The 27,324-nt window shown below is 40.7% G+C and overlaps 1 protein-coding gene and 1 long non-coding RNA gene across 3 annotated transcripts in view; one reads left to right on the forward strand and one right to left on the reverse strand.

The window, feature by feature from the left end:
• Positions 1-1,521: 1,521 nt before the first annotated feature.
• Positions 1,522-17,051, reverse strand: LOC135313493 (uncharacterized). 2 transcript variants are annotated; one of them, XR_010373129.1, is made up of 3 exons: positions 16,819-17,051; positions 14,759-14,851; positions 1,522-3,549 (listed from the first exon to the last, which is right to left on the reverse strand). It is a non-coding gene; the product is annotated as an uncharacterized LOC135313493 (long non-coding RNA). The 2 variants fall into 2 exon arrangements; XR_010373128.1 differs by lacking the exon at positions 16,819-17,051 and adding an exon at positions 16,354-16,560.
• The window catches only part of PLEKHA7 (pleckstrin homology domain containing A7), a 171,783-nt gene continuing 160,483 nt past the window's right edge, over positions 16,025-27,324 (forward strand). The window contains exons 1-3 of the mRNA XM_064452616.1: positions 16,025-16,405; positions 16,550-16,626; positions 16,817-16,874. Of these exons, the coding sequence (XP_064308686.1) occupies positions 16,323-16,405; positions 16,550-16,626; positions 16,817-16,874 (218 nt within the window). The 5' untranslated portion in view covers positions 16,025-16,322. The remainder of the gene's footprint in view (positions 16,406-16,549; positions 16,627-16,816; positions 16,875-27,324) is intronic.

The following is a 27,324-nucleotide window of genomic DNA, read 5'->3' on the forward strand; positions in this document are numbered from 1 at the left end:
CCTTAGCTTGCCTCAGCTGTAGACTGCATTGCTGTCATAACCCCATCCTCCTCAGTCGTGTGCCTTTGCTCTTGGTAAAAACAACACATCTGGTTTTTTAGACTGTCTTAAATAATCTGACATGACCCCACAGGAGGGGAATAGCACTTCACCAAACAAGTTGCTAAGCGAGTTTAGTTACATTGATATTTCTTTGTGTGAACAAAGCCTTAGTAGCTGCTCAAGCTTAAAATTTTCTGTAAAACATTGACTGTGACCTTTGGTATATATCTGATTTTTCTTGTTCCTTGAAGAAGCCTTTCAGAGCTCATTGCTTCAGGGAGTGGGAAAGCAGGAAGTTGATCAACAACAGCTTTCTGGTATTGATTTGCTGCCTCTGTAGATGACAGCTACTTTCACTGAGAGACTTTCCTGCAGGAGCTCAAAAGCAGGTGCTAGGAATGACATTCCTGCTCAGGCAAACGTCAGAACAAGAGGATTTTCAAATTGGAGAACAAATTCAGGATATGTAAAACTAGCAAAATTCAAAGAATGTTAAATATCTGCCTGAATCCCCCTTGTGTTAGGGAGGAGCTGCATTTCTTGTTCTGCTCCCTCTTCTCTCAAAGCACTTTCCTCGCTTTTCACTACATACCTGCTCTGGGCTCTCAGGTCATGAGGCGCCCCTTGTGAGATGTGAATATAAATATTTGCACTTGTTGTGCCAACATATATTGCATTGATCACTAGGGACAGCTCAGCTTGTGTCTGAATTTGAAAGCACCCACAAGAATGAACCCTGGACACAGAACCACAGCACGTGCTGGTACCGCAAGATGCTTTCAATCACCATAAGTGCTAGGGGTGCCCAAAATACACAGAGGAATTTAACTGAGTAATCTTTAGGTATGCAAACTAGGTGTGAAGTTCCAAAATTCCTCCCCCATGCACCTCATACCTCTGCCAGCCATGGCCAAATATTTTGGAAGATGCATAGTACCAGTTTTCTTGTAGGGGAACGGAAATAAACCATAGAGTTCTTTTATATGTTGAGAGGCAATTAAGACTGTGAGACCCTGATGCTATAGGCGTCTGCATGCATACCTTGTGTTACCTGCGTGAACACCCTCATTGACTTCAAAGGCTATGTTAAGCATGCACTTCAGCGTCTGCAGGGCTGGATGTAACTTTGGTTGTCCTAACAGTAAATGTAGAAAGACCAATCATGCTGGCTATACAGCAGATGAGATGACAAACTACACATTGACTTGTTTAAGTCAGGGTGAAAAGAACTTCAGGCAAACTTGAGCTTTTTTTTTCCCCAGCACTGACTACTTGTGTTTAATTGGCTAACTCCAGCTCGATCCCTCTGTGAACTCAGGTCAGTCATGTGATTAAATAATATTACTTAGAACGGTTTGAGACTTACTAATATTACTTAGAAGGGTGGAATGTGCTGCATGTTATGTGCTACTGCTACTAGTAATATTAGACACAGACATATTCTAAACAGATTCATGACAAACCATCGGCTTTTATTTGAGCAGAAAAATTGGTTGCATGTCTTTGTGTCTCTGCCTATCCATCAAACCACTCTGGTGTTCTCCATAGAGTTTTTGCATGCTTCCAAAATATTTTAAAAGATGAGATTTTAATACACTTTGTCGACAGTGGTCAGAACGTTCCCACCCCCAAGGAATTAAAGTGACAGTGGTGATTATTTTTTAATTCACATCTCACTCGTCTACAATACTCTGAATACGTGATTTTCTGTAAAATGTCATACATGCTTTAATATGCATTTACAGTGTGATTCAACATTGAGTATTGACAAGGAATTTTACATTTGGCACAGCTGTGGTAAAGCAGCAATGATGCAATTGAGAACAGTATTGGGCTGTTGCAGTAATTTAACCCAGGTAAAAAGGGAATGCTGGGGTATACTGGTTACCGGGATGTATGGCTTTTATTCTGGACTGATGCAAAATTAATTACAATTCCTGATGCTGGTTGTGCAGCTGTTTCCCCTTGAGAAAAAGAGAGCCCCACTGGGGCAAAAACTCAAAAAGAACACTGGAAGATTGGGGAATTGGCGCTTGCATTTGCAAGACTCTGAGTAACTTCACAAGCAGAACAAGAATCAAAATCTTGAATGGTCCAATTGCAAAAACCAGTAACTCTAAGAAGAAATCATCAGACATGACCTTCTTGCAAACAGGAATTAATAAAATGTAATCTTAGGCTACAACACATTTTAACTTCACGCCTCTTTCTGCTAGATGCTAGTTTCTATAAATATTATCTGCACACACAGTACTGCTAGGGAAATTGGTATAATATTGAATTCCAGTCATGTTTCTCCTCAGCAGTATTTTTTATTTTTATTTTTTCCTTCCCATCAGAATGCAGTCTCGACACTGACTGGTTATTAGATTATATTTTAATCATACTAGTTACTGTGCCTGGCTAATGAGGAAAAATGACATTTAACTTCATAGTTGGCTATTTAATAAAAAGAACATAACAATCATTTGTATCCTTTGCCCATGAGGCTGCCATGAACAACTGACAGCTTTATTTTTTGTTGGTACATCGGCATTGATGCATATAACAGAAACTGTACCCTCTCTTGTGTCCCAAGATATTCCCAGTAGAAGCCATGTATGAGGAACGTTAAGAGCCACTGTAGAAATAGCCACCATTTACAGGTGTGGGAGAGATGAACTAATGGGCAGTAGGGTGCGAGACGTTAAAAGCCAAGGTTTTGCCTTTCCTGACTTCTCATTTATCACGCACAGCAAGATGTAGAAATAAGGTGTTTGGGCAACAGCTAGTGAACATAGGAAGAAGGACTGCTTAATTCCACAATCTTTATTGTGCCTGATGTTTCTCTTTCATACTAAAACCTGGTCTTACAAAGTCCTGGATTTCCTCTAAAATTACTGGAACTATTCTTCACCATCACTAGTGATACATCAGTTTTTATCATTACCGATAATGCAACTATCACAGTGTACAAAGCATGAAAAAATGTAGTGTTTAAGAAAATTACCATTTTGGAAATCACATTGTTTCAAATGGACATTTAACTAGTTAAAAAGCCGTACAGCATCTTTAATAGATGCAATGGTATTGCAACAATGGGCAAGAGAATCACATCATCAAGCAGCTAGCACGTGGAAACATGAGATCATCTTGTTTGCATCTTCTGCAGATAGAAGTCCTTTGTATATGGTACACTTTCAGAAATCTATATTTTGGAAAGATGATCTTCCAAGGAGAAATATGGCCATGCAAGGAACACCAACTGAGTTCAACAGGGCGCCAAGGTGGTAGAGATGGGCTGAAAAAGCTTGACTCTCTCGGTGTTCCAGCACACTCTGCTTGATGTTAGGGATAGTGATAGAAGTGCTTGAACTCACAGGACATAGAGATTTGGACCATGTCAGAAAGACAGCTATAATTTTTTTAGAAATGAAGAAAAGCCATTTGCAAAGGGAGTGCTATTGCTACTGAACGTTGTTTATTTATCCTCTGAAAAGTACTTTTGAGATGTGATACAGGATTGCCCTGTATGGGGAAAATAAGAGACGAGACAAAGTTACATGACTTTTCCTTTCTCTCTGCACTTCAGAGTGGATTCAGTGGGAAGGAAGTACACTTAGCCTTTCAACTGGATAGGATGGGGCTTTCCTAGCTGATGAAGTAATACACCCTTCAAATGCACATGCTGATGAGCTTTAGTGGCTTTCTTGAACCAGTAATCTACACTACTTCATTCATTGTAAATGGTATAATGTTTTGCATTTAGAGAGTGCATTTTGGCCAGAGCTTTACAAATACTCATTAAGCCCCGAAACGCTGCTCTGGAATAGATGAATAAATTATATGGGGAAAGTAATCATTAGAAACCGTGTTGTTTTGTTGAACGGTGTACAGTTTTCATGTAACCAAGGACTTAAGTGCAGCAAGTCCTTGACACCTATTTTCACTTTCGTATATGAATATTCATTTGGCTTAAGTTAACGTTTCATCCCCACCTCTTATCAGAATTAAAATTCATCCTCCTCTAATGGAAACTGTGCTGTTTCACTGCTACGGACAATGGTTGGCATCAGATAAAATTGTTATTTGTTCCAAAACTGTGGTTAGAATTCAGTGGTTAATCAGATGCCGACAGCAAACACTCACGATTTCCTTTACTTCCATGTGACGATACAAAAGAGAATGGATATGTGGCTAGCATGAGATTCACTCTCAACGTTCCAGGCACATGGGCCTTTGTCACTATACCAATATACAGCTTGTCATTGCATGTTGCCTTACTTTGAGTTGTCTTTCTTTCCCCTAGTGCAAAACGCTTGTGCACTGAAGTCTATCACGGACATATCTTAAATACATATCTTACATATATATATATAGTTATCTTACACTTGGCTAGTGCTATTCTTTGTTCTTAAAATCCCTCTAGAATGTTAAAAACCAAAAAGAAGGATGCTTCCAGGGACATATGGTGTGTTATTAAATGGTTTCTTCTAAAAATCCAGCCTGAATTGATCCACTTTGTTCATTTCCAGATGTTTCTCATAACATTAGCACCAGCTTAAGTGAAACAAGTTTAGTTGGGGTGGTGCTATTAAGAAAAAATTAGCCATAATGGTATCATTTTTGCTGATTTTCTCAGTGAAGCTAATATTTGAACGGCTGGAGTTGTAGGTGCACTTGATCCTGTCATGAGGTCTTATTACATCAGAATCACAGAGCTGAGGGCAAAAGCCTGCAGTATCCTAACACATCTTGTAACTGCTTTATGAACTGTATTTATAATACCTGTTTATTCACAAGCAACAAAATCATCTTACAAAAGTAAATATTCTCAAAACAGCTACACCTGGAAATTGCAAAGCTGATTTCCCATGTACCAAACTGATTTTTTTCCAGAGTTTATAAGACAATATCGTCATCAATATAATCAGCTGGTTTTTTGACACTCCAGAAGGACATAACGCTGATAAAAAGTGGAATTTTTAGAGTGATTTTATCTGATTTGCTTTAGCAGCAACAACCCCACAAGTAGGGTTAATTGGAATAACCTTCAGTTGAGGCATTTCTTGGCAAATTCACCAGAAAGGGGAGGGAATGGCCTGAAGTAAAAAATTCGAATTTGTTATCAATCTCTGGAAATGCCTCAGGCCAACACTACTACTACTACAGCAAGGCTGCACCCTCCACTCAGGAATTAGCACATTCCCTATAGATTTGCATACAACAGGAGTAGTTGTGATAGTTTCTCAAAATGGTGTTTGTTTTCACCATGCCTTTGCCAAACCTGAGCCAGAAACGTGCCATCTAAGGAGCCATTAATGTATTTTAAAAAACTGAATACCGCTTTTACGCTGTTGCCATGGGACAGCTGTAGCAGGAAACGAGCAAAACACCCACATAATTATTGTTGACAGAATACAGTTCCAATTTTATCAAATGTAACCCCTATGTGATACATTGTTAAGGCAGCCATCAACATTGCAGTGAATGAAATACTGATTTGAGAAGTATGCAGTGCCCAAAAGAAACGTACAATTGTTATACCTGAAAAACAGAACATGCAAAAGACATCTTGACTGAGGGAGTAATTATTGCTAAATCTCTGAAGAACAATTAGAGTTGGTTTTTATTAATTTTTCATGTTATGATTGACATTGAAACCGAATTAATCAATATGTAAATCCAGATTACAGTGATCTCGTAAGACATTGAGAAAGATGATACTTTACAAAACAGTCTGTGGAAAAACTATACAGTGCTGAGAAAAAACCCATAAATTTATAATTTTGCAAACTGCCTTGCTTTTGTTCTTTTTTTGTATTTAATCTGCTGAGCCACTATTTAAATCAGATTTCAGTGGACTTTAATTAAGAAGTGGGATATAATTCATCATTTGTAGATATCACATCCATTAGGTACTTACATAATAGAAGTTATTTATAACAGTGTTTTATAACAACCTTAGAGAGTTTTAACCACTAATCAATAACAATGGAGAGATGTCAATGTATAAAACTGAAACAGGAACAATATTCCAGTCTGATAAATATCAGGGTATAACTTGCTGAAATACATAATTGTTTCTCCTTCATTGCATGGTTACTTACTTCACTGATTAAAAGGGCATCTATTTCAGGTAGATTTCATTGTGAATAGTAACAAATTTGTATATATTTAAAAGATATATGGAATAGTCCCACTCCCTCATGAAAGGGAGTGCCAAATAAAAAAGAACAATTTTTTGATATGTAATACTGCAGTAAATGAAGAAGGTTTCATTTCTTTTAGATTAAATAATGACGTTTACAAGATGTCTTTTTTGTACGAATTGAGCCTGCATTGTTTATTTCAACATGCATATTTTAAAAAGCGGGAATGAGAAGGTGTGGCACATGTGTAAATGCATTAAATTACTGAACAATGTTTTGCACCCTGCTGACCTTTTTAGTGGTAAAGTAAGCTGAGGCACTGAGCCTATTTCAGTCTTTTCTGTGGAAGTCCACCTACCCAGGCTCCAGAGGAATGAAGAATATACGAGGGTTAAAAAAGCATCCTTTCTTTAATACCTTGACTCAGTCCAGTCAGATTCAAGAGCTCTTCTCAAGAACTTCCAGAAGGCTCTTCCTTTTGTTTTAGAAGTTATCTATGCTATTTTGAATTATTAGAAATTGCTCTCCAGGTTTGTGCAACAGTGAGCTGCGTCACAAGCATCAGGGCACGGCCTTACTGCTTCAGGATCTGAAGAGATGTCTTTAGACAGCACAGCCCTGCACTGGGGAAAATGTCCTCTCTCAAACCCTTGCTAACCTCCCAAACTGCTCCCGGGACTCCCTGGGGATCTGCACCCTGGTAGTTCCCACAAAGCAGCCTGAGGTGGGGAGCTGCATTAATTACAGGAGTCGGTTGTGCGTGCACTCAGCGAGGCAGGGAGGCTCAGCTGTAATTCTCATCCCCAGGGCTGGCTCCCGTGCCCGGCACCATAGCCTTGTGAATCCACCCGCATGGCTGGGCTTTGGGGATTGCAGGTGGAGGACTGTGCAGCCAGGCAATGATGCCAGCCTCAGTCCTGGGTGAAGCCTTTGGGCGGTGTTGCCCTGAAGACCAGTTTGTAACCCAGAATTAATAGTCACACATCTGCATCCCATCCATCTTTTTGAGTAATAAGAGTAACTTAATCAGCCCTGTTACATCTGAGATTGAACTGACTTGCAGACTGAGAGGCATTAGTCATGCTGATGGTTTATTGCAGGATGGGAAGATTACCAAGAGAACAAGACAATAAAAAAAGAACAGTGGAAATTAATTTCACAGCCCACAAGGATCCTGCGGCTGAACCTATATCAGAAATTAAGGCAGAACTGGGATAGTGAAAATTTTGCATATCCTGGATTTGCAACTTACAGATTTGTTTTTTCTTTTTTCCGGGAAAGAGATGACCTTTTCTTTCTAGTTTTGTTGTGTGTGATTACTGATTTATTTTCCTCCTTAAACCAGGCAAAAGAAAGTTTTATTTCTATCTCACCCTGTTTTAGGTAAGGGGGAGATACAATTAGGTGAACATATGCAGGAGGATATTTACAGAACCCTGAAATATTTGGGGTTAGAGGAAAAGATGAGAGGTATCTCTCAGATTTTTTTTTGCTGTTGTTTTTGTTTAAAATATGCTTTTCTGTTACTATAGCTACTGGCTGTGTCATGCTCACACACAGATGCTTTATCACATTGTCTTTAGAACCTGACTGATTGCCGTTGCAAACCATCAAAGCCAGTAGTGGAGGGGATACAGATGTGTAGCAGGAGACTGGAAAACCACAGAATTACCTTAGTTCAGCATAGGAAGAGGCAAAAACAAATGTGGAGGACTGACAAGAAGGCACACTTGCTAGGGTTGTAACAGAAAGCAGGAAGAAACAGGAAAGAAGTAGGATATTGGAAAACCTGCAGTGAGGTGTGTACACCTCATGTTACCAGAAAAATCAACATACCTGGTTAACTCTCAGTTATCCTCTTCTGGAGACAAGCAGGCAACCAAAATCTTAGATTGTCCTGTAAAGGAGTCTTTGAAAGAGCAACTGGAAGACCACAGTGGGAAGAGATTGCTCTGTCTAGCAAAAGCTTATTTAGGAAGAGGGCTGAGACCTCCATGAGTTCTAAGCCTGATGAGGAAATAACACCTCTGGAAAGACAGGGCAGAAGACACTAAAATTGAATCTTGTCCAGAGTTTTGCATGGGGATTGTTATTAAGGGGACTCCAAGGTGTAGTTCTGGGTCTTGCAAAGCAAATGACGAACAAACTTCAGGAGGAACCTGAATAGTGAATTCAGGGGTCTTTAATTTCTTTAGAAAAAATGTCTTAGTGAAGATTACTGGGAATATGTGACATTCTTCTTGCCCTGAGTGCAGTATGTAGTTGCTAAAAAAAAAGGCATATATGGTAACGACAGTTGCCAGAGGTGCTGGAAAAGGCTAATACCAGTCACGGGCTATTATACAGGGTAGCGGACTCAAAGCTGGGGAAAAAAGCTTTGATGGGAATACAGAAGTGAGGTATCTCATGTTGGGGAAAGAAGTAAAGTGCACAATAGGTGAGGAGACCTTAGAAAATTCAACAGTTTGATTTCAAATTTTAAAGCTTTTAGTCTTAAAGGTCAGAGATGTCCACCTTTCCATTTGTCCCGTTTCTTACAAAAGGATCTCTTCTTCATACTCAGGTGCCCATGGCTACGGGATGACAGTGCGCCTATTTGTGTTTATAAACATAGAACTGACTTCAACTGTCTGCTTTAAAAAAAACCCCAAATATTGATAGTCACAGGTACATAAATATTGAAGAACTGAGAGTTTCTCAGTGCTGCCAGGCCTACAGTATCATTTGCCAAAAAAGTAAGAAAAAGACCCCCAACTGTTCATTATAAAAATCTTAGTTAATTTTGGAAATGATCCTGTAAGTGACTTTGGCACATAGTTGTTCTTTTCTATTTCTCCCTTATACACGTAACTTGAATGCTGTGCAGCCATTTAACTGTTGCCACTTCTGTTTAGAATGATGTGTCATGATAAAACTATGACTATTTGTTATTTAGTTTAATTATTGATTACCAAATAAATCTTAATACAAGGATTCTATGTGTCAGGTATGTGAATTACTGGGACTTTGTGAAATGCAAGAGAGTCCTATCTCCTTTTCATTTTCTCTGTGTTAAATGTAGTAATCATAAAAGCTTGTGTGCCAGAAAATTATGACTTGATGTAGTCATTAGGAAATGTATTAATTCATTTTTGCTTTTACATGCATTTTTGTGCATTTCAGGGGACAGGCTTAACTCGATTCCTGAAATACAGATCTTTTTGGCAATAGGATATTCAGGTGAGAGAGGTAATTAGATATATTCAGATATTAGCATCTAAAAGGTAAGTCACTAGGATGTCTTTAAAAATGAAGGAGATTTGTACGGAAAATAGAATTGTTTTGAAGATATCTTCTGGATTCCACAAAAGGAACTTTCAGCATGAACACACTTTTAAATACTGACAGTGGTTTGGAAAAAAAAACCTTTTAACTAAAGATAATTACCATTTTTCTTACTCCTAGGAGAGTTCAGCATGTTTTGGAAGAAGTAGCCTGGATTTGTTATGCAGCAAGAATGCTGCTTTCTCAATGTCATTTTCCCATCTGTCTTGCTCAGCAGTGTTACAGTCTTGCCTGCTCCACGTGTGCAGTCATCAGTCAGATCATACTGCATAGTGATACAGCGAGCCTGAAAACTGATCCTATACAATGTCTGCCATGCTCCACATCTTCCTCAAAGGAACTGTGGATACAATTTGAACTTGTTTATATTCTTTCCGGTGTCCAGGAAAATGAATAACTCCTTTTTCTGCATTTGGAATTCCCTCAACAATGGTTTACCATTATTTAACCCTTCTCACTTTATGAGCTGTATTTATCTGCTGGTACTCATAGAATTCTGTTGCCTGACATTAGTCCCATGGAAATTTAGGGAAACATCTCAATCTATTGCAAGGCAAAGAGGCTCTAAAAATCTTACTTTGTCTAAAATTTGCCATCACTTTCCCCACAGTGTAAATTGCCCTGTGCATAAAATGCAAAAGATGTTGCATTTAACATCAATGCTAATAAAAAGATTGGTGACAATACCTTTCCTGTTCTATTCAAGGTTTATTTGGCATTGCAAGCAATATGTATTAATCCTGTCCTGCAAAGTACTTTAGGCTGGAAATGGGTGATACCTCGCAGATGGTTTGCCTAACTTTAGTATGTATCTTTTGATTCTTGCCACCCTTCCTTGTGTCTAGCTCTCCTGACTTCTGTGGATTATGTGGTTCAGCTGAAAACATTCCAGATCAGAAATGAGCATGTGCTCTGTATTTAGTCATGCCATCAGTAGTAGCATTGTGCGAGTTGCTTATCTTTCTTAACTACATCAGGGATTGTCCTTTCTCTTCTTGTAAATAAGAGAGATCTGTTCAAATGGTTGCCATGTATTCTTTCTGTGAGCTAGAAAACCACTTGATAACGGTGCTCTTTAGTAGGTATCAGGTGATGTCAATTTCTGGTATTTGCCTATTTCTAAAATTCTTAACATTTTGAATCAGCTTCTGTTTTCATAGAAATCTAGGCTAAGAGGGATCTTGTGAGATCATCTGTTCATAGCTCCTGACCTGAGACAAAATAAGTATATTTAGAATCTCCCTGACACAAGTTTTGTCTGGACCAGCCTTTAAAAATTGGTGTAGGGAATACCATGACATTCCTACTTAGTCTGTTTTACTGCTAGTTACGTTTGGGAGAATTTCTATGTAGTATCTATCTTCAAATTTATCTTGGCATAAATCAAGCCAATTTCTACTTACCCTGAAATGGATGAACATGGAATAAAATCGATTGGTATGTATTAAAAACAATCAAATATATTTTCATTCTAAAAGAACACAGTAATGAACTTTTTGTTATCTTGTTTGCTTTCCCTACCCAGTACGGTAGTATTTGGTCCTCCTCTGACTTGAATATTTTTAATTTATTCTCTTCTTGTTGTAAACAATTTTTGGACCTCAGACTTAAAAAACCAAACCCCCAACCTTCCTGCACGTTTGATCTATTTCTTTATAGTGTTCCTTTATCCTACAGTGTAACACTGGCTCTAGCTGTGCATGGCCATCTTTTGTTTTTCAGGTAATTGAAGAGTCCTGTTGGTGTCTCTAATATTTTTATTCTGCACTGAGATACTGACATTAGGCAATCAGCCACATATATTCTCTTTTTTCTTTATAATTCCTTATGAAGAGAAGCTACCCATAAGTGTCCTAAGTGTCTGAAGTCTCCCATTTTTGTGGGTTCAGACTCGCAGCAATTGGGGATTTCAGAATGTCTCTTTGAGTTACTCCGGGACAAAGGAATCTATTATTCTTATTGTGCTATTTTTGCAATCATCAATACTGTTCTCTTGAGATGGCTTTTTCCCATGCTGTTTGAGAGTTCAACAGTGAAAGCTGTTTTCCCTAATTTGAACAAATACACCATAGCTATTCCTTAGTGAAGTTCCTCCATCACCTGAAAAGTGTTGCAGTTTTGCAGAAACAGCACCAGAAATTTTCCTGGAATGTGGATTTGCCTAATTTCTTCAAGCTCTCTCTCATATTTCCCCTATTGTCAGATTAACGTAGTCTTCTACCTAGAAGAATCAATGTTTTGATTTCTGGTCTCTAAAGCACTTGCCGCTGCCAGATGGGAATCTCACTGCGCAATCTTGAAGAAAAGTCAGTTGCACAACCTATATTTGAGTATAATCAGAAAAACAATTGGGCAAACTGCTCTGAAATTGTCTTGCAAGTTAATCTGTCTCACCTGAAACCTGTTGTGCTTTTAATTCCCAGCTGTTCTGAACAGAGCTGGTAAACCATGCTAGAAGGCATATTACACATTTTATGGAAATATGGAATTATGCTTATGAGCTTTGTTAACCAGGATTTAATACTTCAGATTCATTGCTCCTCGAACACTTTGCCTCCGTCTGGCCTTGCACCTTTTATAGGTGTGTTTGTCCTTTAAAAGATGTGCAGGCCATGATGAAAAAGTTGTAACTAGCAGGCTTTTCTATGCATTGTATCTCACTTCAGTTCAGTTTCCAAAACCAGCAGCAGCTTTTGACCTCTAAGACCATCAAATTCAATTTTATTCAATTTTCAGAAAAATAGGAAACAGATCATTAGAGTACAGAGCAGCCTGAAATCCAGCTGTGAGTCTGTAACTTCCTAGACACTGGATCTAATCGTGACTGGTGAAAATTATACTTTATTTTGGTCGGAGATTCTTATACAGCATCTCCAGTATTATTTCCAGATTCCTACTCCATGTTTTGTTGAGAAATTATAGCATATGAAGGGTTGAAAAAGTGCAGTGAAGAAAAGTGCACCTGAACAGGGCAGGGGGTGGTGGTGGTGTGTATGTAATAAAAATAGGAAAAAACGAAATGAGAAGATTTGGATGTTGGCACTGACAAGGTGGAGCTGGGTTGTAAGGGCAAGGGCTGAAAAGAAAGGAAAGGAATAAGGTAGAAAGGATGTTCATATTCAGTTGTTTGATTTTATTCCGGAAATAGCGAAGTGTAGGTACAGATTTTGGAATACTTTAAAATATATCACTGTTCTCCCAAGGCAGAAGAAACTTAACGAAGTCATGCAGAAAAGTGCTCCCAGGGGATACAGACAGAGCAAGCAACACTAGTAATGTGTTCATATAAAGCTGCCAAATGTGCGTTCAAACTCGCCCTATTCAGGGACCGCAGCACGTCTCTTTGAAATAGCCAGTTATCAACAAAGGGAGCCTCGAATCTCCTAGCTTTTATTAGACCTTTAATCTTATTGAATAGCATATTTCACTTCCTTTAGCTGAATGCCTGATACTGTGGCCTGAAACTCCTAATATAACCCCACATAGCTTCTTCCAGACACTGCCTCTAGAAAGCAATGAATGATATGTAATAGAAGATAAAAGTGGCTGAGATCAGCCAGGGAGGACTGGAACCAGAGCTTGAGCACTAGCTGTATGCAGGGAGGGGGGACTGAAATAAAAAGAATCTGGTAATCTTATTAATGCCTGGAGGGCTCTAAATCACAAACCTACCTCCTGATGAGCCCAACACAAGTCAGCTTGTGCACTTTTATGAATTTAGAGTCAGTTTTCATCTTGATCTTAGTTTTAGAATAGAGCTCTGCAAGTTACTGTAATAAAACATGCTTTTTCAATAATGCATTTATCTGAAATTAACAGGTGTACGTGATAATATGCTAGCGCGGCAGGGACTGTGATGCATCAGCTCAAGATTTGGTCCTATGACAAAGGTGATAAATTGAAACAGGTAGCTTCTAACTTGATGTAATAAAAGTATTGTCACCACAAGAACATGGGAACAAGTTGCTAAGAAGTGTTGTGGAATTTATCCTTGGAAGTTTTCAGATCCCTACCTGGATAAAGGCCTGAGCTACCTGGTCAAAATTCAGTGCTGACCCTGCAGATGGTTGCGCTAGATGACAGCTGTCTCTTTCATTGCAAGAATTGAGAAGAATCAATGAAATAGGAGCTGGGTTCAAAACAAATGAAAGGAGGTGATTCTTCATATGGAGTTCAGGTAAGATGAGCATTAGGAACACTTTGCTACAGGCTGTTTTGGGTGATAGAAGTGGGCTCTAGTCTGGGCAGATTCACAGAAGAGATCCATTAGGAGTTACACATGGAAACAACATCTTGCTCAAGAGCCTTCCGAGTTCACAGTTTCTGGAGACAAACACTAGGTGTAGATACTACAGTTAGGGGAAGAAGGGAAGAAGCTGGGCAGTTGCATATGATTGTCTGGCTCTCACACTCTTTCCTGGCACCTGCTCTGGTTCAGACCTGAGAAAGCATGCTAGGCCAAACAGACATTTAGTTTGACCTGGTACAGATCTTTTAGGACCCAAAATCCACAATGGAATAATGCTTATTCAGTGAAACTACTATTCCCTGTAAGTGGAGAAGCCTATCTTGTCCTGTGGTCTAGTGGCCAAAGCGCAGTGGAGTTATAAGCTAACTTCAATGAGCTCATGCACTCTGACAGAGCATGAAAGACTTGCTTCACAGCATCAAGGTAAATGAATCTTTCCAGAGCAAGAGCCTTATCTCTTCTGCACAGATCTAAACATGCAACTGCACTAAGCAACTTGTATTTGATTTACTTTGTAATTGCATGAGAACTGACCTTATTGCAGGTTCTGTGATAATTCACCTCTAATCACAACGTTACCAGAATGACTCAAAAGTGTTGGGGTTTCAAAAAGAAGCAGCACAGAAGCTTTAATCAAAATTCTGACCTACAATAAAGAGCTAGAACACACTCTTCTACTGCTTTTTAATTGTGGATAAACTAAAAATCTGTAAATTATTGGAAGATAACAATGTTGAGGAAGAATTTTTGATAGTGTAATGTCAGAGAAATTAAGCTACAGAAGTTAGCAATAGTTCTGCATGTGTAAGACTGGTAGACTTTCACAAAATCCATGCCAAACTCTTTATCTGAAGCCTATGCTTTCTCATGTGCAACTGAAATCAAACCACTTTCCAACATTTAGATTATATTGTGTCCCACAGTAATGACCATTTTTGGTCTAGTATAGTATCATCTTCTCCAGCAGTGGCCAAAAAGGGAGCCCCAGCAATGCCTTCCTAATGCACCATACCTGCATGTTGTCTGAAACTCCTGCAAAAAAGAGCAAAGTCCTCTCTTCCCATTGCTGCTGCTCTTCTTGCCTCTGACTTTCTTCTGATGATGCCTTTTGGTTATTTAGAAAAAGAAAAAGCATACATGTATTATTTTCCCTGTACTGCAGCACTCTCCCCTCTCCCTACTGCATGGGTTCTCCCTCTCACAGCCATGCCCCCAATTGTTTTGTTTTTCTTTACTCACCTTCCCCTAGTCAAGCCCATCTACCCTTTCCCACCCCTCTTTGCAGCCTGTCTTTCCCCTATTTAACACTAACACTCTCCTCCTATCCCAAAGTAGCAAACATCCCATTTCTTGGTTTTTTGATGCTTCTCTTGCCATAGTATCAGAATAGCAGAAACCCCACAGAGCTATGCTTGGCTCTACCGCCATACACTGTGCAGATTTCCCCACTCTGACCCCCCTGGGCTTTCTCAGTCCCCTCTCCTGCTGCAGTTACCACTATGCCAAGGCACAGGCTGGGACTCCTCACTCGGGACCCACCATCACTCTGCTGGCTGGCAGTGAGGACCGGAGGAAGAAGCGCAAGGGCTCTGCTGCGGGGCAGCCCAGCCACAGCACCCTTTGCTTGTCCCACGCACTCTGTCCCTGAACGATACTCCCAGGTGACCGCCGCTTTGACTGGAGCACCTAGCTCCGTTCTTAGCTGTAGCTTCTCCACACGCCAATGCCAGTAGAGATCTTAATGTCACAGGTCTGAGCTGGGAGCAAGTAACGCATAACTTGAATTCACTTAGCAGGCTCTCTCATGTTACCACTCCCTCCTTTTCTAGGTCATTGATGAATATAGGGATTGGCACAGGTCCCTTGCGATACTGGTGACAGCTCTACTTTGTCAACTGACCGTAATTGCCTCTCTGCCACCTTGCAACGATCGTCCCCTGCACCCGAGGTTCAAAGTCCCTGCGGCCCTTCTCTCCTCACCTCCCACCGCTGGTGAGAGCGTACCCCGGGACACGGTGGAAATCAAGTGCTGTCACACCTGTGCTTAGCGTCCCTCTTGACACGCTCGGGAGGGTAGCCAGGGCTCCGAGGCGGGAGCAGGAGACTCCTCCGGCCTCTTGCCCGGGCGAGGCGCGTCTGCAAGGGCGCGCACCCCCCTCCTCCGAGCTCGGAACCCCTATCGCCCGCGCCGTACGCTACTCGCCTCCCAGGCGGCGTCCCGCGGCCCGGGGCTGACCGCGGGGGGCCGCTGCGCCTCCCCGGGGCGTGAGGGGACGAGGCCACCAGCCCACGCGGGACTTGGCGGGCGCGGAGTAGTGGCGGACAAAGCCGGCCGGCGGCGCCTCGGGCTGCCGGCGCCCCCTCCGGCTGCCGGCCCCGCTTCACCCCGCGGGCTCTCCGCGGCTTGCCCGGGGCAGGCGCCTGCCTCCCGAGGGGCTGGAGGTGTGGCGCCGCGCCTCTGGCGCCCGCGGTGGCGCTGCCGAGCAGAGCCGGGCGCTGGGCGCCGAGCGCCGGCCGAACGCCCGCCCGCCCGCACCCCCTCCCCGGCCGGCTGGCTGGCTGCGCGCACGGCGAACATGGCGGCGGCGGTGGGGCGGGACACTCTACCTGAGCACTGGTCCTACGGCGTCTGCAAGGACGGGCGAGTCTTCTTCATCGAGTAAGGGGGCGCCGGCGGGCGAGGGCACCGGGGGAAGGGGTGTGGGGGTAGAGGATGGCCCCGCTCCCGCCGCTGCCCTTCCTCCCGGCCGGGCGGCCCCACGCAATCGCTAACAGGTGCATGTTTTCCGCTTCTCCCTCCCAGCGACCTGACCCGCACCACCACTTGGCTGCACCCTCGCACCGGGGAGCCCGTCAACTCCGGCCACATGATCCGCTCAGGTGGGTGCCGGGGGGCGGCGGGGAGCCCGCCCTGCCCTGCCTTCCCACCGCTAACAGCCGCTCTTTGCCACCACCCCCACCCCCCTCCCCCCAGCTGCCCGCCGCGGGGGACAGTGGGGCGCTCGGGGCCGCGGGCCGAGTTCTCACCCCTCCTTCCCCCCTTTCTTTCTCTTTCTCCCCTCCCTTGCAGACCTGCCCCGCGGATGGGAGGAGGGCTTCTCGGAGGAGGGCGCCAGCTACTTCATCGAGTGAGTACTCCCTGCCCCGCGCCGCCCTCCGGCCGCCCTCGGCGGGGGCCCTGGCGGCGCGGCCCCGGCCCGCGGGGACGCCGCAGGCGGGGGGGACGCCGGGCCGTCCCCCTCTCCTCTCCCGCTCCCCCAGGCCGGCACGTTCGCCGTTTTAATTAACGATCAACGTGAGGGAAAGCGACAACGAGGTGTGCGGTTTCGGGGGATGGAGGGCGGGGAAGAAAGTTGAATGCCGGGCGCGGCGGGCTGCGGGGATCCCCCGCCTGCCGCGCTCTCTCGGTGGCTGGCAACAGGTTTCCCCGCAGGCGGCTCTTCAGTTTTTGTTGGTTTTTTATGTTGGTTGTCGTCCCCCCCCCCGCCCCTTCCTGGTATTTAAAGTGCGGTTTGTGGCAGGTGGAGCGTTGCATTGCTGAGCGCCGGTCATAGTTGAAGGTGGATGGTTGGGTTTTATTGTGTATAGCTCGTGGCTATGGATGCAGCGCTGGGAAGTATTGCAAGAGAAAGGCTTTCGGCGTTTCTTCCCAGAGACGGGAAGAACGGGTGAACTTGCCTTGCCTGGGCTGGTGGCGGCCGTTGTGTCTTTCATGGAGTGTATCTTATTCAGGGAACAGTTAAAAGCTTGAGAGGTGCTGCCGGTTAAGGCTCTTTTACTCTGAGAGATGCAAGCTTGTTGAGCTAAAACAGGATAATTAAGAGAGCTTCTTTCAAACTTTATACATATAAAGCTTTTACAATTGTAAACACTGATGTAAAAGTACAGGTTTAATCGGTAAAACTCCGGTATGCCTTGGATATACAGCTGTGTGTCACTTATGGTGTCTTTGCATTTTCCTTTGGAAATCTGAATGCGTGACATATTCAATGAAACTAACAGCAAAGGGTTGGAAAATGCTCATTGCTTCAGAGCGGGAGTGGAATAGTTAGCCCAGATCATTAAGTACAGTTCCCTGTAACTGCTGGCAACTGTGTGACAGGTGTCTAGTTTTGAAACGCCTGCATAGTGTACCCCAAAATCTTTGACAAACCTGAGTTTTTAGGGAAGATCAAACTTCAGAATGATAGTGGTCCAGGTGAAGGAGGAGTTGACTGAAGGGCATCATAAATACCTCACGTGGTAGGATGTTTGTTAAATAAAATCTAAATTATCCTAAAATGTCCTTTTTTTTTTTTTTTTTTTCCCTACAAAGGAGGAAAAAAATCAGTCAGTCCCTGTTTGCCTGAGCCAGAGAATTAATTACAGTGTTGGACTGGGCAGTCCGTTTCACCCTCAGCTAGCGAACAGGAGATAGCAGCAAGGCATTAGAGGGCAGTTGAATACCACTTATAGCAGCCACCCTTTAACTGTGGCCAGTGCATTGAAAAAAAGGAATAAAAGTTCTTCTGTTTACAGTGGTGGTAATGTAAGTGGTGGTGGCTGATAGAACTCTAAAGTACAATAACTGTACAGTCTGTAACTGTAGTGTAAACAGGTCATTTACAGAGATATGTCAACACAAACTTCTTTCCTCTTTGTAGGAGTACATCTGTTTGGTTTTCTGATCTTTCCAGAAGCTTACTGGTGCAATTTTAGAACAGCTTAGATTCCTTTTCCCAGCTACTCAATTTGGAAGAGCATTCTTGTTCTTGTTTGTCGGGCAATTACAAAACTTTTCATTTCTGATCCGTTAAATTATAGCTGTGTGCAGTGCATTGTCATAGCTTGTGCTAATAACATTATTTAGCTTGATCTGGAATTGCTGCAGGAAACGAAATACAGAATGGAGTGTGTATTTTGCAGAGCAACTGGATAAACTCGACCATCTTTAGCCAAGCAAAGTTTTGTGAGGAGCAACAGCAATTTTTTGACATAAATATGTTCAGCTGTGCTGCTTTACACCAAGGAGTCACCTAATACAATATCCTCTTCAGCTGTGATACTTCCCCCAGCACTGCTGTAGCCTTTCTATTTTCAGCTCAGAGGCTTCCTGAGCCAAGTGGAATTTCTCGGTTTTTCTTCCATGAACATATTGAGCTCCCTTTGTGCTCATGTAAATATCAGCATCCTTAGACAAGGATTTCCATACCTCACTGCTCTGTTCATTCCTCCTATGTTGTTTCCACGTGATGAGTTCTCAGCTTACAGAAAAGGTGACTGGTCCCTAAACGCATGATTTCACGTTGTAGTATTAAACTCCATTTTCTGGCATTCCAGCTCACAAAAACCATGAGCTTTTCTGCATAACTACCCAGTCCTCTTTGTACTGAGGATAGTTTCCTGTCTGGTGTCATCTACAGAAATTTCATGAGTGTGTTCTCGCTCCTTGGCTACTAATTTATTGAAGGGTGTTGGGAGAAATGCTATGAGTAAGTCCTCTCTCTCATGATAATTTCCACTATTAATACAAGCTATTGTAGTTTTTAGTCTTTGGTCAATTTCTTTATGTATCCTCTAAGTCTTATTTCTATTTTAAATATTATTTAAGCACTATTACTTTAATAAAATTCAAGTATTACTATGTATTACTTCTGTTTTAAATAATTTCATGTGGGACACAGTATCAAACATTTTATTTAAATGTATATAGGCTAACTCCACTTATTATTATTTTCTGGTACAGCAGTAATCAAAAAGTTAGATAAAACGTTGGATATGAGCAATCTTTGACTTAAACAAAATTTTAAAATTAATCCTATGTCCATTTACTCCCTGTCTTTATGACTTCCTTTGATACTATGGACAACCTTGAAACATCATGTAGTAAAACAAAGGTTTATAAGCTGGTCAGGCTTAATATCAAAACCAGGTAATCTTTTCTCCCCTTTCCACATAACGCGAGTTTGAAAATTTCCAGAACTCTACTTCTGATGGATAGAAGCTTTCCAAATTAACATGTTCTGGTTTATAACTTTTTTCTGTATGTGTCAGTGCTGTTCTCTAGTTAAGCAACTGTCCTGTAGCTTATGGGGGACTATATTTCCTTTGGTTGTTAACTCAAGATGTTTGTATGAAATCACATCCCCTCTTAGTCTTGTTTTAGTCAGCTAAATAAGCTGGGTTCTTTGTCCAGCCCTTTAAAAGGGGCTCTCCCTCTGATTATCCTGTAGTTGTTCTCTGCACCTCTTGCAATATGAAGTAATCTTTGTTGCATGTGAGTGAACAGAATCATACACTGGCATGAGCTTTTGTGAGACTCTCAAACAACAAAAGAGCTTTCTTCGGTCTAAAAATTTCTCGGCTGTCTGTGTTAACTTGTTTGCCTATTTGGGGAAGACACCCACACTGACAGCACATGCGAATGCTGTGAATTTACTGATGCATCCAGATCTTTTTTTTTCCTTTACTGCTTTAACTTTTAAGACTATAATTTATATTAGGAAGCTGTGTATGAAGGTACATTCTAGTTCTTCCCATTTATGCACATCCATATCTTCCTGAATGATTTTCTCTGTTCTGATCATTCTTAACATTTTCTTGATAGTGGCAAACCATATTAGTGCAGTCCTCCCTGTTGTCCTAAAATCACTAAATAAAACATTAAATAAATGATGTATAAACTGATTTTTCTGCGTCTCCATTTGGTAGTTTTGGTAAAATCTTGCTGTTCCTTTTGCAGCTAATTTGCAACTCAAATAGCTTGTCCTAAGGAGAAAATAGGGTACTTTTTTATGAAAAAAAATTTGTCTCTTTCCACATACATAGCCTCAGCATCTTCGTTACTCTTAATCAAATAAAGATATGGCACAATCAGCTATACTCAATATAGATAACAATTATGAAAGGTAATTTGGTCACCATTGCTTGTGAACTGTTAGACTTGTTTCATCAGAGTGACTTATTTACTCTTTTAAGTGACAAAAATGTGTAAACCCAGCAATTTGTGTGTGGGTTTTTTTTTTTTTAAGTTAAACAAAAAATGGATTGTTCAACTTGCTTGGCATGGCAAGTTTTGACCTATTCAGAGGAATATTGATTTAGGTGAGATTATAGGACTGGATGTTTCTTGGCCTAAAAGTATCATGGATGTTGTGTTTTCTGACTTTGAGTGCCCAGGATGACTTGCACTACTCTTTTTCCATCTCTTTTTTGTTTGTTTTCTCTGCTGATATTTTTGAAATATGTTGTGTTTGGGCAACTGCTTTGTGTTAGAGTCACTGCAGAAAGGTGGCTGTTGCTGAGCATATGTGGAGTTGAATGAGGACTTGACAACCCTTGCTCTGGTTTGTTTCTGGGTTGGGTTGCTGATGTGAAGCAGTAAGTGTGGTTAGCAGACTCTTTTTGGGGGAAGGAGATGTGACATGCAAAGAAAATAGTGACTGATGGAAAAACAGTGCATGTAATCATTATAGTTCAGGCTTTTGTTTCCATTTGCTTATTATCTTTTTCTGATCTTCTGAGAGACTTAGGCAAGTTGGAAAGCCTCGAAAGTCTGGAATGCTTTTTTTGTTACCCTCTCATAGCTTTGAAAGATTTAGATGCGTATTTATGCGAAAGGAGCTGTTCTTCCAGTATTAGATACCTAAATGGCTTCTATTAAAGTATGTTAAAAAAGGTGTGCTGCTGCTATAGAGGTTGTTTTAGAATGCTGCAAAAATACTACATGTCTCAAAGGTCATATTGCTTTCAAATTGCAGCCTAAAATTCAGAACAAAATAAGTGGAAATCAGCACTTAAATATCTGAAGTTAACCCTTTATTTCTGGAATAAGTTTTTAGCCCAACTTGACCTCTTCTTTGGGTAACAGTTGATATACAAGAAACAAAACTTTTTGTGGAATTGCCATTGTTCATAGCAATAATCTCTGTTTGCAGTTGTTACTCTCTAATTCTTTTATTTAGCTTTTATTGTGTGTGGGACATACGCATGGGATGTGTTTCAACTATTTGGAAATAGTAAAAGAGCAAAGAACACAGAAGTTGATGAACACTAAATTGAAGTCTGCTGTTGTAACTTTGATTCTGCTGTGCCAAATGCATATGTCCAGGTACCATGTCACTGAAAGCCATACAAGAGCTTGGATTCACCCAGTATGGGCTACAGACAATACCCAATTAATGATTATTTAATCACAGAAGCCCAAAGGGAAAGAGATCATCTGGATTGAGTTCAGTCCTTTCGATTATCTGAGAAGATTGTTTTATAATCTCGTTAATAAACTTAATTAACAGGTTTCTTCTGCCCTGCAGGAATTCCTGTCTCCCTTGCTCCTACCAGGATGTTGAAGACCCTTTCTTTTCAGTGGCTGTTAGGTGGGCTAGAACACTACTTACTGTATGTGTTTCATAGCCTGCTGTAAATACAAATTATTACTATTTATTTTTTCTTGCTCTGTTTTCATGATGGTTATTGCTGTAGAATCACTTAACTACTGTGAGTAAGGAGTAGTGATGGCTCTCAAAATGAGATCTTCAATATAGATTATGTCCTTTGTGGTTCTTGAACCCATGCTTAGATAAGGGGTCTCAGCTAATATATATAAGTATATAAATCGATACAAAATCCACTTGCGAGGAGCTGGTGTATGAAGAACTTCACCCTGTCACTGCTGTGTATAACCAGTTTGAGTTGTGTGGAATTCCTGAAGTGGAATAAAAATCATGAAGCTGGAACCACATGAGAACTTCACCAACCAAAAGTGCTATCCAAATTTGCTATCACTGGCAAATTTGAGGACTGGTCCCACAGCAACAGATAAAGCTCTAGTTTGGATAAAGCTTGAGAGGTACCATGTGCAGCAATCCGTAGGTTATGACTGGTTCATAGAATTCAGTCAGGAGTTGCCTTTGAGGGGACTAGACTTCACGGAGGTAATTTGTACAGGGGGCAAACCATATGAATTTGAGAAGTGGAAGAAAAACACTAACACTAGAACTTGCTTTTGTGTTGAAATACGAGGGTAGGGAAGCTGTCCCATCCTGCAGTTCTGCAGAAGCGATAGACGGTCTCGAGCGGCCTCTACTGGTTCACTGGCAGGAAATTGGGCAGCCAGAGAAAAGCTGCTAGAATGAGGGTGAATCTGTATTGAGGCTTTTTATTATTATTTTTTAATTTCTTGTAAGAAAGTGTTCCTTTTGGGCAAGGGGAAAAAAGAACTACGTACAGTAAAAGTAAATAGTATTGCTTGCATGAGTTTCTCTGTATCTCTCCCCTTGTCCTTTGTTCTTCAGCTCTGGGCCTGATCAGGCAGCCTATGTAGTAAATTTTGTTCTCCTGGATTGTGAACAGAACTGAGCCGGGAATATTGGACCTGCTGGGTAGATACAGTAGCTATGTTTCATTCAGTTGGGGAAATAATCAAGTGTCCTTTCTTGATGACAGTTAAAATGAGAGACCACTCTTTAATGAGTGAAGTAAATTCTGATAAATTTGTACTCGGGCAGAGATTGCTGACTGTTGCAGACAGCAAAAGTAGTTTAGCCACCAGAAAGTGGGAGGAGGGTACGTTCATGCTGCCTAAATTGCAGAATGCTCTCTGGAAGAGCAAGCCTGGAACTGTGCATATGGAAAACGCTATGTGCGGGTTGATTCAGTGATGTATATGAATGGAGAGAAACATCGTGTGCATTCCTTGGGAGAGGGAGGTGTGTCTAAGGGGAGGTGCTGGTCTTTGTTTTTAAAGCAAGGCGGCACCAAAGTACTTAGCTTGGTTTGTTGATCCTTGGTTGCATTTCTTCCAAAATACACGTCAGAAAACTGAATTTTGACTACCTGAGGAGGCCAGCAAGGGTAACATACATTTCAAGCATAGTTTCCATTAACTTCAGGCATTGTGTTGGGTGTTGAACACTTCTGAAAATCAAAGTTGTCTGGGAAACAGAGGAACTTTTTTTTGTTCTGGTTGGGGTTATATGACTACTTGTGTTGTAGCTCAGAAACAAGGGTACAAACTGGTTCTCCACAGCTGCTAGCATCCACATTTTGTTCAGTAAACATTCTAGCTTCTTTAATGTGAATCTGTCAGAAAAACTTCATTTGTTCAGCCTCTTTTCTGAAGTAGTGTCCACTTCTGCATTCATTGAATCTGTGTGTAGGTGAACACGTGCATATGTTTTAGGAAGCTGCATGTTGCCGTGAGGTTTTCAATATTTCTGAAAGTCTGTCTAAAATGTAAACATTAAAAATATAGTTGTACTGGGTAGGTATTGCTATAGTCTTAAAAATAGTTTTCATAATTTTGTGTTACACTTCAGACTGCTTTTAGAAGTGTGCGTTACGTCTACCTCATCAGATGAGGAAACAGATTCAATGCTTCTAATTTTGTTTCATCAGTTACCCATTATCTACCAGAAAAGAGAGACTCTCAAATATTTGGGACAGTAGAATCTTGATATTAATGCTATGCGTTCTGTTGAAGAAGGTTTCATGAATCTTATCAGTAGCTGTTAAACTCTCTAGCAATTGGACCTAGTTAAAAGGATTACTTGTCTGCAGGCAAATATATCATGCAAGATGTTTCTGTTTTTTATCATGGAGGAAACAAAAAAGTCCCTTTTCCAGGTGAGTCTGGCAATACTAAACAATCTTAGCAAGTACTTCAGTGAAGAGAGAAGCGTGTGCTGTGAAGTGAAGTACATAGGTGCAGGGTGTTCTCCTGGATTCCGTACCCGGCATTTTCCCCATCATTCAGTTTGCTGCAGGTGGATTATACTAAAACGAGTTTTCACCTCACTACTGATCAAAGTTTGCCATCACCTCAAATATGTACATTTCATTGGTAGAGATTAAGTGTACCGCTTCAGTATTGTAGTGCTGCATCTCTGCAAAGACCAACTTGAGTAATGTGGTATCACGTTTACTTAATATCGCATCCAATTCTATTTGGTATGACTGTACATTCTAATTTACTGTTAAATATAATTTGTTTTGTCTTTGTCTCCTAGACGTGCTTTTAGAAAACTTATTTATTATATGACCTTGGCTTGGATAGCAGCAAAAGATGGAGCTAAAACCCCATTTTATTTGTAGTTTAATTCTCTCTTCCTACAACATTACTAAGACAGTTTTACAAGGTCTGCTCTGAGATATTGTCCCTAGAAGCAGAATGTGTAATTTAAAAGCAGATTTGTAATTAAAGATGTTAAAATCCAAGAGGAATCTGGTTAAGTGCCCAACCCTTTTCCTTTTGATTGTCTGCCACGTAGTGCTTGGCGAGAATGTCACTGACTTGTCTGAACAGGTACAAAAGCTTGTTACCAACATGTAGTAGGTATGTGCCTTTCTGCCTGAAACCTTTCTGTTTAAACCCTTATTTTCCTTATTGCTTATCTGTATCTTCAAAGGTTTTATCTTTACAACCAAAACTTTTAAAATGAGATTTGGATACACTGCTGAAACGAAGCATTTAAGTAATACTGGATTTTATTTACAATTCTTTGTCTAGTGAGGACTTTTATTTTATTTTTATTTACTTTCTCGAGGCCAAATATCTTGAACTGAGAGCACTGAACATTCTGAAAATACATGTTGATTCTGCAACATGCAGGTGATTTTTTTTTTGGGGGGAGGGGTGAAGCTCTGTATAAACTGTGATTGCCAAATTGACTAAGCAGAAAATCTGCTGTTTATTTTCTGCTTTATTTCAGCTGAAAAAATGTAGAGTTACTGGCACTTTTCAAGCTGCATATTTGTTTTAAAATGTCATTTTGTTTCACAGTCATCTTCAAACTAGCAAAATGCTTGGGCAGCAGCTATAACTTTCATGTTTACTTGGCTCTTTGCTTTTTGCAGTTATTTCTCTGTCCCTTTTCTAGGCAGAAGAAAGACTAATTTTGATTAATTTAGGATAATGGTATGAATATAATGGAGAGCAATGAAAAGCTAGAAGCACTGTTTGTTTATCAAGCAGTGTAAATCAGGAAGCAAAAGGCAAATGTAACTTTTTTTTTTAATATGTGTCTTTTAAAGCCAATTTTTAGGCATTTTAAATCTGTGCTCTGCAGGTTAACCTCTTAGTGCTTGAGTTCAATGCCTACTTTGGATCAAAGGAAAGAAATCAAGCTTATCCTAATACCTAGAATAATAAATCTGTTAGATTTATTTCAGCAGAATGTTTAAACATATCTGCAGACAGAACTATGCTAATGGGTGTGATTCACTCTGTCATTTTCACTGGTGGTAAAGCAGCCTTAGTAATATTTTCTTTATATGTTTTCTGAAGATCAGGAGTTATAACATTAGCTGTTTGCGTGGTGAGATAAGGCTTACAAAACCTAGACATACACAGTTGTTCCACAGAGGACATGGTGGTTCAAACCCATGTTGAACTGCATGGACTAAATTAATTTAATAAAAGTTAGCTGCAAAATGATGAAATCAATTTTTCTTAGATGACAATTGTCAGACACTTGATATTTATTGTTACCATTTCAGGATATCAGCCCTCATTTTTTATTTAGTGAGAGTAATTTGTGAACATGCCAGATTTTTTAATGTGAAGTTGATGCTTGCTTTCCCGTTAAAACAATGATCTTGTCAAGTGGCTTGAGAAAATGTTTTTATTTCCTTCCTTGCAAATCATAGATTGATGCTGTTCTTTAAATGCTACTTTTGTGCTTTATTTTTTTAGCACAGAAATACTTGAATACCTAAAACAATTTCAGATAGCGATAAATTTTTTCTTCAATGCCATGCATGTTATTACTCCCAGTATTGCATTTTAAATAGCCTGACCTCTTTTCCTTCTGCTCTTCCAGTTAGCTATGTAGTGAGTTGCAGTTTTAGGTGGTTTGTACTAACATCACCACCACCACCACCAAAAATCTATTACTTGATTTTGCAAGAGGCAAGTAAAAATATTAAATGAAATTTTTTAAATAAACAGGTTACAGGTGTCAGGGTGGCTTTGATATACTAATTTAACAGTGTATTTAGTATTTGCAGTTGAGATATGAAATGATAGTCTTTACTTCATCAAGGTGTTAACATTAGAGTAACAGATACTCCTCAGTGTCACTGGCTGGTTTTTATGCTCTTACTGTTAGCTTGTTTGACAGGGTAGACAGCTAAATCTCCAGGTAAAGAATCTTTCTTGAGCAGTGCATTTCCATCCCTTTGGAGAGTGTTGAATTGTCTAAGGAAATACTGAAACAGCAAAAGGGAGGAAGGAAGATTAAAATTACTGAGGTGTATGACAATGTTGTCTGACAAAGTAGTAAAACAGCACTCGCTTTTATGAGTATATTTCAATATATTTCCATGTGTGGCATGTGATTGCTGGGCATTCAGTATGTGAATTGTTAGGCATTGAAATTCAGGTTTTGCTTATGGATTTTTATTGCATTTGAAGGATGAAAAAACTAACACAGGTAGAAAAATAAATTGCAGTTATTCCTGAAGTAAACATTACAAACTGAGAACATTTAGTGTCAAGGTTAAACACAGGAAATGAAAATACACAATTAAGGCATTCAAACTTGACACTCGGTATTTGCTATGCAGGAACTGTCATATTGATGCAGAATAGTCCTTGCTTAG

Source organism: Phalacrocorax carbo, chromosome 5, assembly GCF_963921805.1.
Source record: "Phalacrocorax carbo chromosome 5, bPhaCar2.1, whole genome shotgun sequence".
Lineage (NCBI taxonomy): Eukaryota > Metazoa > Chordata > Aves > Suliformes > Phalacrocoracidae > Phalacrocorax > Phalacrocorax carbo.